Source organism: Hibiscus syriacus, unplaced genomic scaffold (assembly GCF_006381635.1).
Source record: "Hibiscus syriacus cultivar Baekdansim isolate YM2019G1 unplaced genomic scaffold, ASM638163v2 tig00111022_pilon, whole genome shotgun sequence".
NCBI classification, from domain to species: Eukaryota; Viridiplantae; Streptophyta; class Magnoliopsida; order Malvales; family Malvaceae; genus Hibiscus; species Hibiscus syriacus.
In genome coordinates, this window is record NW_024062956.1 from 3190311 (window position 1) to 3212386 (window position 22076).

Genomic DNA, 22076 nt, shown 5'->3' on the forward strand with positions numbered 1-22076 from the left:
CAAGAAAAAACTTATTGAGATCTTAGTCGCAAGAGAGTATGTCCCATATTTATGAATGAACCTCTTGACTATTAATCTTATCTTATATCTTTGTATTAACTTATCTGCACTAAATTTCTTTCTAAAAACCTCTTTATCTCTGGTTGGCTTAAATGTTCTAGGCAATTCTATCAATTCCCACATGTGATTAGATTCAATAGATTCTATTTATTATTTATAACATCCCTCAAAAAGCTAACATTAATAAATCTTATAACTTCCTCATAAGTTTTTATATCTTCATATATTAGAAACGACTAAGTTTCAGGACCGAATATTAAGTTTATATCGCTTATTTCAATTATGAAGAAAGTAATAAAATTAGAACAAAAACTACTGGTTACTCTTTTCCTTTTATTCCTAGGCTTTAGGTTATCAATTGAGGAATCTCATGTAGGAATATTAAAAAAAGAAACACGATTATCTAAGTGTACATTAATAAAAAATATTTTCAAAGAAAATAATTTCTCTAGATTTACAGATAGAGTAATTATGTAAAGGTATAAATCTATATATAACACTATTAATAATATGACCAATAAACATAAAATCAACAGTTTTAAGGTTCGATAATAGTATTTTTTCACGGTTATAGAATAATATCTTAATTATTTATTTAATTTACGAATTTAATTATAAACTCTTATTTAGATATTTTTTATTTTTTAAATAAAATTAGCTGGTTCTACTTTATATATATATATATATATATATATATATAAAAGGAAATAAAGAATAAGAATAATACACCCCTAGAAACACAATAAATTTAATTTATTTGAGAAATGAGAGAATTCATTCCCATACAAGGATACAGTGGCCTAAAACAAACTAAACTAAATTGAAACTAAGGATTAAAAGGGGGAAACAGGCCTTTATATGGAGAAAATTACAGTAGGCCAGGGAGAAAACAAAAAGCTGAAAGTCATGGAAGATTTCAGTTCAGCAAACCATCTTCTTGAATGCTACACAACAACTGGTTCACAGCTGTGGCTATGTCATCCACTGAACTCAGCTTACTGTCATCTTCTACCTTAACACCGAGGGAGTAGAGGACCGTTTGATCAACAGTTGTGACGTTGAGATGGAGGACACTGAGACCCATAATATTCAGCCAGGAAACAACCTTCAAGAGCTGTGCCGGTCGCTTTTTCGATCTTATTCTCAGGTTTACATGGCTTTCCACCATGGTAACTTCTATGTCAGCTCTGACAGATTGAGTTTCAACCAGGGATTCATCATTTATGGAAATTGAATCTTTACCAACACCCAGTTTTGAATTTGTTGAGTACTGTGGGAATGTGAAGAATTCATCGAAAACCGATGAGCAGCTGCCGTGATTACCATTAGTGTTTGATCTTTCTTTTACCTTTATTTCAGCACTTAGCCATTGAAGATGGTGCTCAAGCTCCTTCACAAAATTGATAGCTCCTCCTATAATTGATGCTTGATCACCCTAATCAAAGGAAGTACATTAATGGAGACATTTGTCACAGTTAAGAGCATAATGATGGAAAGAAAAATACCGTTTGAACATAAGATTCAGGCATTAGAGATCGAAGAACAGAGAGATATTGGTTCATTTGCTTTCTTCTATTGCGCTCCACAGCAATGTGAGTCATCCTTTGGTTCTCAATCTCTTCTTTGTTCTTTCGAGTCTTGGATCGACGTCTCTTGCGACGATTACAAGTTGTCGATGAAGCATTGAAAGCTGAAGGGTGGTAGGTGGATGATAATACGTTAACATTAGCAGCATCACAGGATGAATTTGGGCAGTGGTGATGAATGAGATGGGGTACTAGTGCAGCCATTGGTGAAGTTGGTGAAGAAGCAACCCAGTAATCTCCACGAGTAAAATCATCATTGATCTCTGGAGTTTGGTTGTCAGGAAAATATGCAAAAGAATCTTTGGATTCTTGTTTTTCCAGGCCAAAATCATGGTTCCAATTGCTGTTGTGACCAAACAAATCTTGCTGAAATATCACAGCCTCTAATGTCATTGCTTAAACTAAAAACACAGATAAAAGAAAAGAAATGGTGTTGCACTTTAGGGGTGAAGAAGTTGGCTTCTTAAAGGAATTTGATTAAAAAAAATGCATACCATAATTGAATCTGAAATAGTATGAAATTTTATTGAAAGATAAAGCAAAGGGCCAAAGGCTACAAAAATATGATATCCCTTTCTACCTTCATTGGCAGAAAAGCCCTATGCTTTGGGGTATTTAGCCAACAGACTCTCCTGTTCGTACAAGTAAACATCATCATTTTCATAAAACACAAAGTTCATACATACATACATACATGTATATATATGTGCGCGTGTGTGAGATAAATTTGGATTTGAATTTCAATATTTATTATTATTTCACTTAATTTCAAACTTTTTTTTGTCTTCCCAGTTCTCAAGGCTTCGTCTTGACTAATTTGAATCTATCCGGATCGTACACCTAACTTTGTTGTGTGAGTCTCCGAATAGAGATTTTCTACATACACAATAACTCAAACTCGAAATCTTTTTAAGCGATATCAAACTTTGGTGATTACCTACATCTTCCTTTGTATAAAGATAACTGAACTCTTTTCAAAATGTGAGAAATTCTAAAAGTCTGAATAATTTTAGATATAAAATATTTTAAGTCAAAATTTATTTATGAATTTATTGAGTTGTCTCGGTTAAAGGAAAATAATTTTCCCTTGGGGTTTTGAGAAGAGTGTATGCGTGTTATCTATGATAAAAAACTATAAACATTTTATATTTTATAATCAACCCAGATTATTAAAAAAATCAATACTTATATTATTGGATAAATGCATGTAACTTTATTAAGAGAAAATCAAGAGTTTTTTCTTCCTTATTTAAAGGAATGTTTTATGGCAAAATTAACTCAAACATTTGTTCTTATTCTTTTGTTCTCTTGTCGGCAAATAAAAGCCACAGTTTGGCCAAAGAAGGTGGCGCGTGAAGCTCACGTTTCAGCAATCCAAACTAACAGGGGGTTGGTCGTCATTTAGTAATACTGGTCGGACGTACGAATCTCATTGATACAATAGCATCGAAAACCAGTAACTATGACATTGTAGACATTCTTGCAATGTTATACTAAAACACAATCTATTAGAGTATAAGATTAAAAAGAAAATGTTATAATAAAAAATTTACCAAAAGCACCAGAGTAAATTGGATAATATTTTGAGTTGAAGTCGTAAATATTACGTTCTTTGTAATAAATTATATAAATTGTATAACTATTCTGATTACAATTTAAAAAATTATCATCAAGAAATTCATATGACACTTTTTATTATAGCCAAAAATATTATTGATTATGTAAATTTTTAGAGTAAAGATGAGTTATAGGCTAATAATTTTGAAGCACAAGATATGATATATGTTGTAACTCCGCACAATAATTTAAGAAAAACCTAGAAGATGATATGCAGAGAAAATAAATATTGAGATTTTGAAGTTTTAACGATGGATATGATCCCAACAACGTCTACTTTTTGCATTATTATGAGTAGTGACCAACACCCATGTCACTTTATGTCAAATAAAATGATCATTATGTAGCTGGTTGCCTCCATTGAGATGACTTCATTTGTCATACTAAAGAAAATCATATTTATATACATAACATATATCTAAATTAATTATTTTTATTTTTATTTTCCCTCTAGCCTCGGGAGAGGAAGTTTACTCCATTTTTAAATTTAAATATCATTTTTAGAAAAATTAATATCAAAATAATATTTTTAGTTTTTTTTTATATTTGTAGCATTTTATACCATGTAAGGGAAAGATTTCTACTAACTTTATTAAAAAAGATAATGTGATTGGTGCATGTCAAAGACATATTTATACGAGCACGAATCGAATGAAGACAAGAACTCGTGCGTATATGCTTTGTCTTTAATCACTCAATAATGATATATTTAAAAGGTTATATTCAAACACTTACAAAAATCAATATCTAAATGTTGGGAAAAGATGGATATATATGTGAATACATATTTTCCTCTTTGTGTGATTAAAATGGGCACAAATATAAAAGACAACAAAAACACAATATTTTGGTGACGCAGAAAACCCAAATCGGAAAATATCGCATGACACTTATCCAGTGCAAACTTGTCTTCCACTATTATATGCGTAGGGATACAAAATGCCTCACCCAATTAGGATGATTTACAAAAATATTTACTCAACAGTAGCTCACTCTATCTTTCTTTCTCTCTTGAAGGAAGTCTCTTGTGAAAGTTTCTACTTGCTTGCTTGTTATATGTTAGCCTTCTCAAAATCTCATATTTATAGTAAAGCAATGGGGTAAGCAAAAGTCTCATTCATAGCTTCTGGATGAATCCGCTATTTGTTGTTGCCTTTTGAAATACTCGGATCCTAGAATTCAAAACTATCTTTGACTGTCTCATTGACATGAGTCTGATCAAATTTACGACCTGTCTTTGAAAACTCAAAATTAAAACCTTAATACTTTTAATAATAATAATACGAACATATAAAATTAATAAATATTTTAATATGATAATGTTGGGACGTTTCTAACGTTCGATTAACGTATGAATGTAAAGATTCTAATTTAATCTAATTTTTTCTCTGATCTATCATATACTATTACTCTAATATAATATAAAAATCATACAAGGTGTTAGGGTGGGAGTTGTGGTGATGCAAAGAGTTACTAAGGTTGGTGGTTTTAAGAGTGTTTGACATTGTAAGTGGCCACACAAATTTTATGAGTTTGTTAGGAAACAAGTAGAGTTTTGCCTTTAATCAAGAGCAGATTAACGTCTTTTTCCGAGTTAATTGCATCTTATGTATGTAAACTATAATTCTCATTTTAAATTAGTCCTTAAAATTTTGAATATTCTAATTTTATCTCTAAATTATTAATCTTGTTTTAATTTCATCCCTAAACTATGGTTCTCTTTCTAAATTAGTCTCCAAACTTTTGAAGATTCCAATTACATCCTCAAATTCATCCAAATATGTAATTAGTTTCAACCATAGTTTAACTTAAATTTTATCTTTTTTAACATATAATAATATAACTTGGCCTAACGGTTTTATTAACAAGGGTTGTGAATAGTATATACATATAGTTTAGGATAAAATTGTGGAATATTCAAAATGTTTGGGGACCAATTTAGAATGAATGTTATAATTTGGGGATGAAATTAAAATGTTCAAAAGTGTGAGGACTAATTTAAAATGAGAGTCATAGATTAGGAATGAATTTAAAATTAATGTCATTTAAAAATTTAGGGACTAATTTAAAATGAATGTCATACTTTGAGGGCATGTGATACAATTAATTCTCCTATTCCTTGTAATCTTGGTGTATCTATAAGCAAGGCTTGCGTGCTGGAATTAATTACAGTATCTCTTTGTTCACCGGTTAACGATATAAACGATGGGAGATGCTTTTCATAGCATATCTCCTGAGAACCAATGAACGTCTTATGTAAAGTTGTAAATGAGACGAGACTGATCGCGAGATACTCGAGATCGAATCGATTAAAGTTCGATCAATACTCGAATCGAATGAACTCGACTCGAACTCGATTCGAATTCTTAACGAGATAAAACGAACTACTTAACACTCGATTCAAAAAGCTCCCGAGCTACTCGAAAAAATATTATATAATTTTATATTTTTTAAAATTACATTATTAAAAATATATTAAAACTACATTATTGATAATTATAAATTTTTAAAAATATATTTTTAAATGTAATATAAGATTTTTGTAGGTTCAAATTCGAGTTTGAGCTCGAATCGAGCTTCAATCGAGCTCCTGATTTTTTTTTGAGATCGAGCATTTTCGAGTTCGAGTCGAATTTCAATATTATATTTCGAGTTTGAGCTGAGCTTGATAATTTTTAGATCGCGAGTTTTTGAGTCGAGTCGAGCCTAATTTTAAACTTTTCGAATTCGAGTCGAGCTCAATAATACTCAAACTCGACTCGACTTGTTTACAACCCTAGCCTTATGTTTCGAGTACTCTTCATCCTTACTTTAATGCCTTAGATGGAAGGTTTTTTTGTTGCATAGTGTCAAAAAAAATATTAAAATGGTCATTTTGCCCTTATTTTACTTTTTAGAGTATTTTGACTGTAAACGTTTCATTTTAGGGCAAAAAACTCCTAACATTTGATAGAATAATCAATTTGTCTCTTATTCTTTTTTTATATGACATTTTAGCTCTCAATATTTCATTTTAATTTTAAAAAAACTACTATTTTGGAGCGTTAATCATGTATTAACAAATTATTATTTTTCTATAGAAGGAGTTTTTTTTATCCCAAAGTAAAATATTAGAAGTTAAAATGATAATTTTGGTAAACTTTGGAATTACTTTTTGACATTATGCCTTTTTTAAAAGAAACAAATTCTCATGTGGTACGAGTTTGCATCTTTTAGTGGCAAAGAATAAGAATAAGAATAATAATAAAAGCTATATAATTTGAGGGGAAAACTGCTGAAATAATGCTGCTTGAAATGTTTAATTCCCAAAATAATCCAGTCAGTCGATTATTTTCCCAAATGGGGTGATTGCTACAGGTGACATGTGATCTCCCGACATCTTCAGAGGTGTTGGAATCATTAAAGGACCTCTCGGCGTCTTTAATTTCCCCTGCTGCTACGAGCTGCGACACTGCATGCTGCTGGGAGTGGGAGCTCTGCATGTGGGCCTGGACGTGGGAAATCAAGGGGTGAGCAGAGAAAGATGTTGTTGCATGTCCCAGAGGTGAGCAGAGAAATCTGCATATGGGGGGGCTTAAAGTCTGAATCATGCATGCATGCATGTGTTGGATTTATTAGAGGATTTCTCGGCGTCTTCTTCACATTGGGGGGTGGATTTCTCGGCGTCTTATTCACATGGGAAGGGGATGTCTCGACGTCTTCTATAGTATAGGTCCACCAATACATGCATAGGACGGGTTCGGAATATGTTTATAAGAGTGCTCGGCTTTAGGCAATTCATTGTGAATCAATTACAGAAGCAAAGAGAGTGAGGGAGGATATCGATTATCAGAAGCAAAGAGAATGAGAGGATATCCATCATTGTCGTCAAAAAATTGAGTTAATTTAAACTCAAGCCCTAGATATCATTTTCTTCTTGTTTTAAAGGTTTAGTGTTTCATCAGGATCTCATAATTTTCGTTTCATAATTTTATTAATTTTGTGATTATATGTTGTTACATACTTTGAAATAATGATTTATATGTTGTTACATAATTTGAAATAAGCTTTGGACCATTTTGGAACATTGTAAAGTTATAGGGACCGTTTTGCAAACTTTGAGGAATTTAAGGAATAAGATGTAAATTATTAAAAGTTGGTATACTATGCTGGAATTTAGTATTAGTATGCTTAATTGGTTCAATTTGAAAGAATTTATAAATTTAGGGATTAAATTACAAAGTTTGAAAATATTGAGAACGAAATAGTAATTAGGAAAAGGTTATTGTATTAAATTAGAAAGTAAGGCTTGAAAATTCATGTGAGTGGAAATGATGAGTAATATGTCAAACGAAAATGAAGTAATAACCGATCTAAGTTGCACCTGCAAAGGTTGATCGTTTTATCTTTGAAGTTTATTTTTATTTTTTATTAAAATAGATAACTTCGTTGCTATTATTGATTATTTGAATAAAACTATTTAATATTTGAGTGTAATATTTAATTTTTTTGTCTTGATTTATTGGAACATGGCAGAAGAAAATGTTCTTTTTAGGCTAGATGGTCGACACATTTCGAGTCATTTGGGAGAACTGGTAATATGACCAACTTGTTTTTTTATTTGAGAACGGTGAATTTATTCTAATTACATGGATTAACAAATTACAGGATGACGAACAACGAGTCCTTCGTCCTCGACTTATCAACTGTGAGATGTCAGATCAATGTATTATCGATAAATTGAAAATAGTCAGTTTTTATGATGTCGCTTTTGTAAGAGAATTTCGGTTGGTCCCCGGTTTGATCAGTGCATTAATTGAACGGTGGAGACTAGAAACTCATACTTTTCATCTTCCATATGGTGAATGTACGATCACTTTGGAGGATGTGGCTTTACAACTCGGTGTTCCTACAAATGGAATGGTAGTGGTGGGAAATACTGATCTTGACGTGTTTGCAATATGTGAGCATTACCTTGGGAAGGTACCACACCAAGATTTAGCAAAAGGGTCATGACTGAGATTATCGTGGTTGGCAAATGAGTTTAAGCTTGATCCTCATTGTAGTGAGCAAGAATTATATATGCAACTCAAGCATATATATTACGGTTGATCAGCGGAATCTTGATGTCGGATAAATCCAATAATCTTGTCCATATACAATATCTTCCGTTTTTTGATAACTTTTTTATGACCCGTCAGTACAGTTGGGGATTGGAAATATTGGCGTTCTTGTATCGCGAGATGTGTAAGGCGACATTACTTGTAAATGATGTGTATACGACTGAAATCGGTGGATGCACGATGTTATTACAATCGTGGGTGTGGTACATAATTTCATGGTTAACACCGATTAGCCTAACTGCAATTGACTTTCATCTTGTCGGAAGGTAATTTTTTTTATTTAAAATATTTGATCTTAAATTAATTAAAGAATATTTCGTAAAGGAAAAATAATTATAGAATTTTATTTTGATTGATATACAGATGGATGCATAAAATATAAAGAACGGGGTTGGCACACAATAACGTGAAAGAGTTTAGGTTTAAGATTGACATCAAATGCAAAGTTGAGGTATATATAAAATTAATTAGCGAATTTATTTTTTATTATGTTTATATTATAATATTGTTCTTTATCTATTTTGTTGATTTTTATAATTATTTAATTAAATAATAACTATATAATTTTGTTTTATAGTTTAATTAGAGGCCGTACGATGATGGAGAAATTATGTCACGCGTACCGCAACATGTCTCAGAGGGTTGTCAATATTGGTGTGTTGTTACACCATTGATCCATTTCACATTTGTAGAGTTCCAATTTGCCGATAGAGTGTTGAGGCAGTTCGGTTTCCACCAACCTATTCCAATCATTCCAGAAAATCATGACACTCTCCACAAATTAGATAGGTGGAGTAGGGTCGGTAAGGATTGGTCGGTGAGACATGCCATGTAACACCCCCAATCCATATCCGAGTCCGAAGAATCACATTGACTTTTCAAAAACCTTAACTTGTATAAAATAGTGAGTAATTTAAAATTTATTATTACATATAACTTATTCAAAACCTTTATCGAACTATTCAGAGCTTATACAATATATTATTTTGAATACATGTCAACTAGAACTTTATGTATTAAAATACATATTATTCACCTTTCTTCTGATCCGACGTTTGGTAAGGAGAACTGACCTGTCTTGCTCCACATTGCTCTTTACTCTTCTAACTTCGTTAACCTAGGTGTGAAACAATCACACGCTAAGTCGATGAGTTAATGAGGCAATAAACATAAAATATAAATTATAGTTTGTAATCATGCATGAACAATTACTGCTATCACCTCATACACAAACATATATCCATTCATATATCAAATCCACACATGCATATAATTATCTTATAATCTATCATTATAATATTATTATCATTCACATTTCTATTATGTTCATATCATATATCTTATAACATATACAATAATCATTAACACACATATATCATATCATATAATTCATGTCACAAAACACATATATTTATCACATACATTGTATTCAATGTTATCTCTTATTAGCCCATGTACACCTGTGAGAACTATAGATATGTGAGTCTATTGAGGTTGTGCACTATGCTGTCACCACAGCTCGTAGGGGTCCCACTAGGGGCTATGAAATTTTGTCCCGAAGGACCTATGAAATATCCCGAAGGATCACTGTATGTCCCGAAGGACCGCGTAGACCCTCGACTCTTGGCATGCCAACTATACCTATAGCTCTCGTATTATATAACATGGGCATTTTCACTTTATCATTTCACATGTCATATAAGCTCATAGCTTCTTTCACATATACATGTAATCACATAGCTTCTTTTCATATTCTCATAAGATTACATAGCTCATATCTTATACTTTGTTTTCTCAGGTTCACATATAACATGTCATATGGCTCATATCTTTCTCATGCAGTCATATAGTTCAATTTCTCATATGTTCATATATATACATCACATAGCACATACTTCTCATATCCTCACAATCAAAAACATGTTAACACATAAAATCCAGCATACATACGATTCATGTCATTCATATACTTATAATCATATACTCATGCATTCTAACATAGGAAATAGACTTATCACAAGTCTTGTTTCCATTTAGCACCACAAACTAACTACTATGCACTCACCTGAGCCTCACTAAGATCCAATCCACTTTATGATTTCCTTTCTTTCGATCGAATCTTGACTTGATAATCGTTCTGGGACTTGTTCGTGCTCGATATCTATATAATCATACATTGATACATATTAGTATCCAATTGATATACACTAATTTATTATTTCTTAGACCAAAAGAAAGGTATAATTCTATTTCCCTTGAAGTGCATCGATGCATTCAACAGTGCATCGATGCACCAATCACCTTCGATGTTTTCATTTTAAGGGGATGCATCGATGCACTCCTCATGAATCGATGCACCAATTACATTCGATGTTTCCATTAATATGGGTGCATCGATGCACTCCCTGTGCATTGATACACTCTTTACAAAATCTGAAAATTTACCCTTGATGCATCGGTGCACCCTTGAATGTGCATCGATGCACATAGCCCAGAATTCATTTTAAATCCCAGAAATCTACTCAAATCGACTCAAATTCTTCATCTTTCATCCCCTTTCATGTTCTCAACTCATATACACATGCTTAAACCAATTTATACCCATATAAATCATCTTTAACTTCAAAATTTTATTCCTCATATGTAACTCAAGAATTAAACCAACTTTGAAATATGTTTTAATTCACATTCTATGGCTTCTAACTTCTTAATTAGACCCTTGACAAGTCAAATTTAACTTCCAACTTCAGTTAAGAATTCTATTTCAAGATTTCACCCAAGAACATCAAATCTTTAATTCCTCCTAACTCCATCATACTTTGATTTTAAGATAACTTAAGTTTTCCTTAAGCTTAGTTATCATCTAATCATCAAAACCCAACCTTAAAATCAACAATTAATCCATAAATAAAGAAACTCACCTTTGAGCTTTGAGATATGGGAGGAGGAAGAAGAAGAAAGAAGACTCTGGATAATTCTCTCTTTTCCCACGTGGTTCCTTATCTTATAAAAGGAATATAAAAATCTTCCATGTCAATTGATTATTTTACCCTCTACTTCATTCAATAATTACTAAATAACCTTCATCATATTTCCAATAAATCATTGAACTATTCAATTATCCCACTTTAATCACCAATTCCTGAAATTTTACAATTTGTTCACTAACCCGGTATTGAGGATGTTACAATTCTCCCCTCCTTAAAAGAAAATTCGTCCTCGAATTTTCACTGAACAAATCAATAAGAACACATCTTCTATTGTTCTCATATTACCTCATTTCTTAATATTTTATTCCTATATTTTTTCAACTACCTTTTTCCTTTATACATTTATATACTATCACTGATCATATAAACAGTAACTAGTAACTTTAATCCCTTTCTGTCTTTTCTCTCCTTCCATTATGCATTTTCCTTTGACCATTTCTGCGACTTCATATAATATCACTAATCATGTAGACATTAACATCCATCTCTAATTACCTTATAACCATAACCTAACTCTTTTTCTATCATCATTTAATCAAGAACACGACTTTAAATCTTCTTTAAATATGATTCAACATACACTTTAAAGAATCTTTTCACATCACCTTGCACACTTTTCTTACTTCTATATCAAAATTATCATCTACACTTCCATATAACCCTTATCGTATCTGATCCTATAACTAAATTCCTTTTATTTCTTTACTCCATTACTCCTTTATTTATTCCTTATACCCCAAATCATATATTTCTTTTCATGTTCACATACTCTTGTCTTATCACCTATACTCATCTCTATATACCAATCTTCATGGCATCCTCATAACTTTGATAACCCATTTACTTATATAAATGTTCATTCTTTATCATTTCTTATACATGTATTTTCCTTCCTTAAGGTTCCATGCAAATACTTAACTTATCAATTTCACCTCTATCCTCATACACCATGTAATTTTCAATGTTCAACTCAATATTTTGACTTTCTTTGTCTTATAAACTGTTCACTGATGTACTAATTCTTAAACTCTTCTTATCAATTCTTAGTTTTACTCAAACATATGAATCCTCATCTTCTTCACTATGTCATATTATTAGGATTAAAATATACAATTATATCTCGATCCACCTCATCTTTGGTTGTCTTATCCTGACAACATCTCAAAATTGTATTTATATATATTCCATCACATAATATGGTTAGCCAACGCTAACTCTTTCTATCTAAAATGCAAATCCCTTACTCTATCCACATCCTTAGATCTTTTAACTTTCTTATAGTGACACTCGTTCACCATATTCTATCGTATCAATGAAATAATAAGAGTACTTCATATCACTTTTCCGATTCAAATCTTTGAAAACTTTCTATCACTATTCTAATATGATTTCAACTTTCTGAAATCAGTCTTTGATCTTATGAGGGACTTCATGAGGTGTTCTCTCTTCCTCCTGCCTGGCCAGGGCAGGTGAATTGTTACAACCATCAGGTTCACCCCCTCGCTTTCTTTGAAATTCTCATAATCAGATTTCTACTATATTAAACTAATCTTATTCTATTAGCAAGACGACATATTCCTTACACTATCATATCAGATATTTCTCACTTTGTGTTGGCATGTACACATTTTATAACACTTTGGACTTTAGTTTATGCCGAGAATCGGCTACCATTAAATGTAACACCCCAACCCATATCCAACTCATATCCGAGTCCGAAGCGTCACATTAACTTTTCAAAAACCTTAACTTGTATAAAATAATGAGTAATTTAAAATTTATTATTACATATAACTTATTCAAAACCTTTATCGAACTATTCAGAGCTTATACAATATATTATTTTGAATACATGCCAACTAGAACTTTATGTATTAAAATACATATTATTCACCTTTCTTCTGATCTGATATTTGGTAAGGAGAACTGACATGTCTTGCTCCACATTTCTCTTTACTCTTCTAACTTCGTTAACCTACGTGTGAAACAATCACACACTAAGTCGATGACTTAGTGAGGCAATAAACATAAAATATAAACTATAGCTTATAATCATGCATGAACAATTACTGTTATCACCTCATACCCAAACATATATCCATTCATATATCAAATCCACACATGCATATAATTATCTTCTAATCTATCATTATCATATTATTATCATTCGCATTTCTATTATGTTCATATCATATATCTTATAACATATACAATAATCATTAACACACATATATCATATCATATAACTCATGTCACAAAACACATATATTTATCACATACATTGTATTTAATGTTATCTCTTATTAGCCCATGTACACCTGTGAGAACTGTAGATATGTGAGTCTATTGAGGTTGTGCACTATGCTGTCACCACAGCTCGTAGGGGTCCCACTAGGGGCTATGAAATTTTGTCCCGAAGGACCTATGAAATATCCCGAAGGATCACTGTATGTCCCGAAGGACCGCGTAGGCCCTCGACTCTTGGCATGGCAACTATACCTATAGCTCTCATATCATATAACATGGGCATTTTCACTTTATCATTTCACATGTCATATAAGCTCATAGATTCTTTCACATGTACATGTAATCACATAGCTTCTTTTTTATATTCTCATAAGATTACATAGCTCATATCTTATACTTTGTTTTCTCAGGTTCACATATAACATGTCATATGGCTCATATCTTTCTCATGCAGTCATATAGTTCAATTTCTCATATGTTCATATATATACATCACATAGCACATACTTCTCATATCCTCACAATCAAAAACATATTAACACATATAATCCATCATACATACAATTCATGTCATTCATATACTTATAATCATATATTCATGCATTCTAACATATGAAATAGACTTATCACAAGTCTTGTTTCCATTTAGCACCATAAACTAACTACTATGCACTCACCTGAGCCTCACTAAGATCCAATCCACTTTATGATTTCCTTTCTTTCGATCGAATCTTGACTTGATAATCGTTCTGGGACTTGTTCGTGCTCGATATCTATATAATCATACATTGATACATATTAGTATCCAATTGATATACACTAATCTATCATTTCTTAGACCAAAAAAAGGTATAATTCTATTTCCCTTAAAGTGCATCGATGCATTCAACAGTGCATCGATGCACCAATCACCTTCGATGTTTTCATTTTAAGGGGATGCATCGATGCACTCCTTATGCATTGATGCACTCCTCATGAATCGATGCACCAATTACATTCGATGTTTCCATTAATATGGGTGCATCGATGCACTCCCTGTGCATCGATACACTCTGTACAAATTCTGAAAATTTACCCTTGATGCATCGGTGCACCCTTGAATGTGCATCGATGTACATAGCCCATAATTCATTTTAAATCCCAAAAATCTACTCAAATCGACTCAAATGCTTCATCTTTCATCCCCTTTCATGTTCTCAACTCATATACACATGCTTAAACCAATTTATACCCATATAAACCATCTTTAACTTCAAAATTTTATTCCTCATATGTAACTCAAGAATTAAACCAACTTTGTAATATGTTTTAATTCACATTCTATGGCTTCTAACTTATTAATTAGACCCTTGACAAGTCAAATTTAACTTCCAACTTCAGTTATGAACTCTATTTCAAGATTTCACCCAAGAACATCAAATCTTTAATCCCTCCTAACTCCATCATACTTTGATTTTAAGATAACTTAAGCTTTCCTTAAGCTTAGTTATCATCTAATCATCAAAACCCAACCTTAAAACCAACAATTAATCCATAAATAAAGAAACCCACCTTTGAGCTTGGAGATACGGGAGGAGGAAGAAGAAGAAAGAAAACTCTGGATAATTCTCTCTTTTCCCACGTGGTTCCTTATCTTATAAAAGGAATATAAAAATCTTCCATGTCAATTTTTTATTTTACCCTCTACTTCATTCAATAATTACTAAATAACCTTCATCATATTTCTAATAAATCATTGAACTATTCAATTATCCCACTTTAATCACCAATTCCTAAAATTTTACAATTTGGTCACTAACCCGGTATTGAGGATGTTACATGCCAACCATATCAATCATTAGAATAACAGGAGTTTATACTTGCCAACGCTCACTCCCATACAAGCGGATGACTTTGACTTACAGAGTTCGGATTACCTGAATTATTTTTGGGAACATGGAAAGTCGTTCTTGACAACGAACAGAGAAAGACGACAATTTATAGAGTATACGAAAAAAAATTGGTAAACCCGAGAATCCAAGAAAGACTCGGAGTGGGAGTTCTTTTTACCGTGGAGCAGAACAAGAGGCAATGGATAATATCCCGCAAGAATCTTTTGATCACACAAGATCATTTAGTCAAGTGGTTGGTGATTCTGGTGTAACGCCCTACACTCCTCAGCATGTTCCTCATCAATCACTCATGTTCTCTCCCATGTTTGGGGCAACAAATGATGAACAAACTCCTGAACAAGTGCAACGACCATAACGAAACCGACGTGCGCCTCAACATTATTACTCAACAATACCCTGACACCGTCAAGAGTTGTAATCATTATTCGAATTATTTGTATTAAATTGAAGTAATTAAATCGAATATCATTACTATTATTAAATCCTTATTATTAAATCATTAAAGTTAAATTATCATTATTAAATCATTAAAGTTAAATCATTAAAGTATGTCTCTTTCACCACGCTCGTTATTGGGAGATGGTGTGTACCTTTTAGTACTGAATTAATGGCCTCGACAAGGTTTATAGTCATGTGTACGTATCTCCGACCACCATCGTATGCTTGCAACCACTTATCTCGCTCGATTTTCGACGCCCAGTTCCAAACGCGCTCATCTATGGCCTTCAAATCCTCCAATCTCTTGTCAAAATTTGGTTGGCGTAGTTCATATCCTGTTTCAAAATAGATATTGTGTTAAAGTCAATTTATAAACAAACACATAAATGAGTACAAATGCTGAAAATAAAACTTACCCATGTTGACTATCTCCCTTCGAATACGGTCGTTATGAAGCTTCTTAATACAATTCTTACCAATATGATGGATACAATATGTGGGATATGCGTGCGGAGGTTTTCAACGATTTCCCGATCGTTCAATTGTTGTCAAAAGGCCTGTTCCTCGATCAGATACCAATATATGGCATCTCCGGGAATTCAAGTTCCCTTATTACTTCATAATCAATCTCCTGCATGTGATGGGTAGGTTGATACGGTGTCAGATATTCACCAATATTGATATCGGCTTCATCACCATCGAACATAACATCATCCTCAGCCAAATGAGGTTCCTTAGTTTCTTCATCTTCACTGGAATCTTCAAGTATTTCTTCCCATCGGTTTTTAGCGTCATAATGTGCGTGTAATACCCTAAATTTTGGTTAGTGACCAAAATATAACTTTTGAAAGTTTGATGGTCAAAGTATAAACTGGGAAAATTTTAGGGAATTAAATGATGAAGTTCCTAGAAAGAATTTTATTTTATAAATAGATAGTTTACTCTGGAGAGTGGGGTCTTATGGAAATCATATGTTGGATTTGGAATTTTAGTAAAGAAAATAAATAGAAAATTGTTATATGCGAAAAACGCTATCATTTGGTACCGATATTGCATGATAATCTTGTTGGTGTGCAAAGATCCCAAATTTTATAGGTTGTGTTCATAAAAAGGGATAATGAAATTGATGATGGATCTTGATGTTTATGAGGTAGTAGATTCATATTCAAGCATGTATAATGATTAGAACATGTTTAATCTTTCTAGAACTTGTTCTTTAAGTTTTGGTCATGGATTATTTGAGTAAGAATAATTATGGAAAAATTATATATGGGTTGGAAATGATGAAGGAAGTATTCTATAAGCTTTAGAAAATTTGGGGATTATTTCGTAAATTTTGAAAAGTTGGAGATAAATTCGTAAATTCTGGAAAATTGAGGGGTTATTGTATAAGTGTTATATAATTGATGTACTATACTGGAAATTGTTGATTGGGAATTTAAATGAGTGTTATATGTGAAAAATGACTATTTTGGAAGTTTGAAAAGATTTGTGATTTAAGTACAACATTCGTAAAGTTGAGGTACTTAAATGTAATTATGCTTGTGTAAAAGCATTTGAATAGAAATAAATTCAATGCTTCAAATGTTGGTATTAAGAATGTATGTGATAAAATGGTGAAGGACCATTTTGTGTAAATTGGAAAAGTTGGTTCCAATGTTAAAAGGAGTTATTAAGAGATAAGTATTTTGATATATAATGAGTTTCAAATATATTATGAAGTTATTATGAGATATATTTATGTTAGTACAATACTAACATATGTATTATTATGCATTTGTGATTTATACAGATCATGATTGAATTAACCAAAGCAAGTCAAATAGAAAAGGGTTATTGTGGACAATAGTGAGGCATAGGGATGGTAAACGGGCGGGTCGGGTGCGGATACCCCTTCCCCCATCCCCATACCCACCTACTATTTTTCAATCCACCACCCGCCCACCACCCATGATGGGTACAAATTTTCAAATCCACACCCGCCCACGCGGGTACATTTTCAAATTCATCCCCACACCTACTACCCACTAGCGACATACCCATCTAGACCCGCCTGACAACAAACTAATGAGATGTTGGAGTTGGTTCGCAGACAGTTCGTGATGGGGTAGCAGCGCATGCTTCAATTTGTCAGATGAGTGGCTCTACGAATGTTATGGAGACATATTGTAGGGAGCATGTAGTCGCAGAGCTGGATTGTTGTGTTGCTTTCGATGTTAATGCTCATAGTGCGCCTAATATGGGTTTTTAGGGGCTAAAGAACATGGAAACTGCTGCTTTTGATGTTAATGCTTATAGGACGGCTAATTTGTGTTTGGATGGGTAGCATGGGCTAAAGAACATGGAAAGTGACGTGGTTAGTGGGATTATGGGTTTAATCAAAGAGCTGAATATTTCCCTAATTAAATACCAGATTAAAGACTAAATATCCTTAATATTTAGTTAAATTATATGTTATATATTATATAATATTCAAATTTATAAATTAGTCTCTAAAATTACACCTAAATTCATAATGGTCCAAAATTTAATAGATATTTAGCTGGGCGGGCGGATGTAGGGCGGGCGGATGCGGGGCGGGCGGATGCGGGGTGGGTAATGTCTCAAACCCATTACCCGCCCACCACCCACGACGGGTACCACTTTATAAATCCACACCCGCCCACTACCCGCTAAAATTATACCCATCCCCGCTCCAATTGGAGCGGATGCGGTGCGGAATCCACGAAACTATACCCGTTTGCCATCCCTAGTGAGGCATATATATTTGGAAAATTATAAAGTGTCAAGATGAGTGCAATACATGCATGAAATTATACAAGGGTGTTTTATACATTATCGGGAAGACTTGCGATAAGTCGACCTTGTTTATATCAATATAATATTATATTATATTTTTATAAATTGACATGACATTGAAATAATAAGCTTTTAATTAAATAAAAATTCGGAAATTCTAGAAGATTGCATTCGTGCTCTAGCTTTGCGTCCCATATCAAGCCACCTCATCTTACCAAAATCATTAATAACCGTTGGGTTGTATTATTTTTTAACTAACAAAGTCTAAATGAAAATAGTTTTTCAAAAGATTTTTAATTATTTAATAATAAATATTAATACATATTTACAGACTTCGTTCTTAAATTCAAGACTTTAAAGGATAATAATAATTTCCTAACCAAGTCGTTTAGTTTGTGCCTAATTCGAAATAGTTTTTTATATATATACATCTGGGGTAAATAATCCCCTATCAGTACTCGAACTCATGACCTTTAGAGAGAATAATGAGTCTCTTAGTCAATGAGGTCAATTGGTTTGTTTCATATAATTTATTTTATAAAATTAATATTTTTATGTTTAATTGATATAAAATAAATTAGTTAATGTAACTCATTTTCTTAATTAATATAATTTTTTAAATCCTTTATAAAATATTTTTTACAGTCTTATTTTCTTAAAAATATTTTCTCAACTTTTAAATATATTGTTTTATGTATTTAATATTATTATACCAATTAATAGGTTGTTAGATTATGCACACACGAATGTCAATAACCGGATTTGGTTGTCAGAGTAATGTCAAGGATATAGGAGTGACTTTTGATGATGATATGACCTCCCTTGAAGGATTCCTGAAGATTTCACCTAGAGGGTGTAATCTCTGGATGCCTTTATTAGTAATATTTGACATTCTCCAAGTAATTTCCTCATGGGATATAAAACTTGTATCTCATTGATCGACGAAATACCATAAAGTGTTACGACACAAGATTGATGTAAGGTTCTTTTTACACCCAACTTGGATTGTCCCTTTGTAACATCCTAATTTCACGGATTCGAATGTCACACAAAATCACTAAAGTGATTATCTTTTTCTTTTAAAACCATACTCACTTTTAAAACATTACTCACTTTTGAAATCGAGTGTACCTTATTGTACATATTATGTCACTCACACCTACTAAGTATGATATTACGTGTTCACATATTTATTTTCTCATATGTCACTCATGGCCTCTAGGTATGACTCACGAGTGTCCATATTATTTTCCCATGTACTACTCATGACTGCTAATTAGTCAATTATCACATTCTAGGGTTAAATGGCACTCCCGTACAATTCGCCTTACTCATCGTTAATTCTTGCATAATTTAATTCTTATCTGTCATATCATACCTTAACTATTATTGCCTTAAACGTTCTCTAGTAAGCATTACAAACATTCTTGGAAAGTTCAATGGTTCAAGTACCTTAGTGATCTTTCTAACTTAATGAGTATTGATACTTCTCTATGGGTATTTATAGTCCCCCTTACGACACTTATACCTTATGGAGGTATCGATACCAAAAAATAAGCTCGAAGTTTCCTCCGTATTGATACCATGCCCATACCTAGCCCTATGATACTTATACCTTAGAGAGGTAATGATATCATAAAATGACTTGAAGTTTGTACGATACTAATACCCTCCCATAGGTATCGATATCCCATTGTTTTTGTGTTGATTCCCTATAGAGATACCGATACCAAAAATTAACTCGAACTTACCCAATATCAATACCCAACTATTAGTATCTATACCAGATGAACGATACTAATGCCAGATTAAAAAAGTATCCACACCCTATGCCTAAATTACATAGATTTCTTTATGATATTTAAAGGGTATCGATACTGCAAGAATAATATTGACACCAAAATACATAAATAGTCTCTTAAGGTATAAGAAATCACTCTAACATGGCTCAAATCAACCCATATAACCCCCAAATCAATACCTAAGGCCACTAGTACTTCCTATGCATGATTTAGCAACATTTAAAATATTTAACAGCGTCAAAATTATCACATATGAGCTAATTCATGTAACTTGCAATATCATACATCAAACATACATTTTAATTTACAAGTTCCTATATTTATGGTTTAGGCGAATATATTAAGAATATAAGTATATTACCTTAAACCAAAAACATAAAAAAAAAGTTTCATAATCACTCCTTCAAGATTTTTTTCCTTTTCTTTCTCCTTAGAAAGGTATCCAACCTCTCACACTAGCCATAAACAAACCTCAAAAATCCCCCACAAACTCCCTTCCAAAGCATAAATCTCCATAAAACCCATCAACTCATTTCCATGAGGATTTACACCTTATTTTAAAACTTAGGATGTGGAGAGAATGAATTTTACCTCAAAGCTTGCTCTAAAAAAACTAAAACTCCAAGGATGTAGGTAGAAGAGAATGGACTAAAATCTACAATTTAATAGCTCGGGTCATCTCTCAATGTTGACTTAGAATTTCATTTCGTTACAAATCTTATGAGTAGTAACTACGAAACTCCGATCAACTATCCTTGAGTCACATCATATAATTTTAATTGTAACATCCTCAATACCGAGTTAGTGATCAAATTGTAAAGTTTTAGAATTTGGTGACTAGAGTAGAACCATGGATTAGTTCAATGATTTATTTGGAAATAAATCATAAAAGTTGTTAGTAATTATAAGATGAATTGAAGGGAAAAAGGGTCATTTGACAAGGAAGATTTTTATTTTCCTTATAAGATAAGGAAATCATGTGGGAAGATAGAAAAGGTTCCAGAGTTCTCTTCTCTTTTCTTCTTCCTTCTTCATACGTGAAGGCTTGACTCAAAGGTGAGTTTCTTTGTTTATTGATTAATTATTGATTTTAAGGTTGGGTTATAATCATTAGATGATAATTAAGCTTAAGGAAAACTTAATTTGTTCTAAAACAACAAGATAAAAGATATAGAAGAGATTAAAGAAAATGAGTTTTTAGATGAATTTCTGGAAAATAGATAATAAGTGAAATTTGAGAAGGAATTTGACTTGTCATCACTAAGAATAAGAGATATATGAAGTTAGAAATGATTAATAACAAAGTTGAAAGTTTAGTAAGATTCTTAAATCTTAAGAATCATGATGAGATATGGAAGATAAAGATGGTTTACATGGATATAAGTTGGTTTAAGTAATGGTAGTTGAATTTAATGGCATAATAGGGGCTTAAAATAGAAGAATTGAATGAAGAATTGATGATTTTCGGCCTTAAAATGCAAATTCTGGGCAAGGTGTATCCATGCACATTCAATGTGCATCGATGCACTCTTTAAAGAAGAAA

General features: G+C 32.3%; 1 protein-coding gene across 1 annotated transcript; it reads right to left on the reverse strand.

Annotated features, from left to right (window-relative positions):
* Window positions 1–866: 866 nt before the first annotated feature.
* On the reverse strand, window positions 867–2182 carry LOC120150292 (transcription factor bHLH94-like). The gene is made up of 2 exons (XM_039162983.1): window positions 1566–2182; window positions 867–1495 (listed from the first exon to the last, which is right to left on the reverse strand). The coding sequence occupies exons 1-2, from the start codon at window positions 2037–2039 to the stop codon at window positions 977–979; spliced, it is 993 nt and encodes a 330-aa protein (XP_039018914.1). The 5' UTR covers window positions 2040–2182; the 3' UTR covers window positions 867–976.
* Between the last annotated feature and the right edge of the window lie 19894 nt (window positions 2183–22076).

Bases quoted from the DNA above. Each gene is read 5' to 3' on its own strand.
- LOC120150292 (XM_039162983.1), bottom strand. From the start codon at position 2,039: ATGACATTAGAGGCTGTGATATTTCAGCAAGATTTGTTTGGTCACAAC. The intron at 1,496-1,565 runs GTATTTTTCTTT...TCCTTTGATTAG, and splicing joins CTGAATCTTATGTTCAAACG to GGTGATCAAGCATCAATTAT.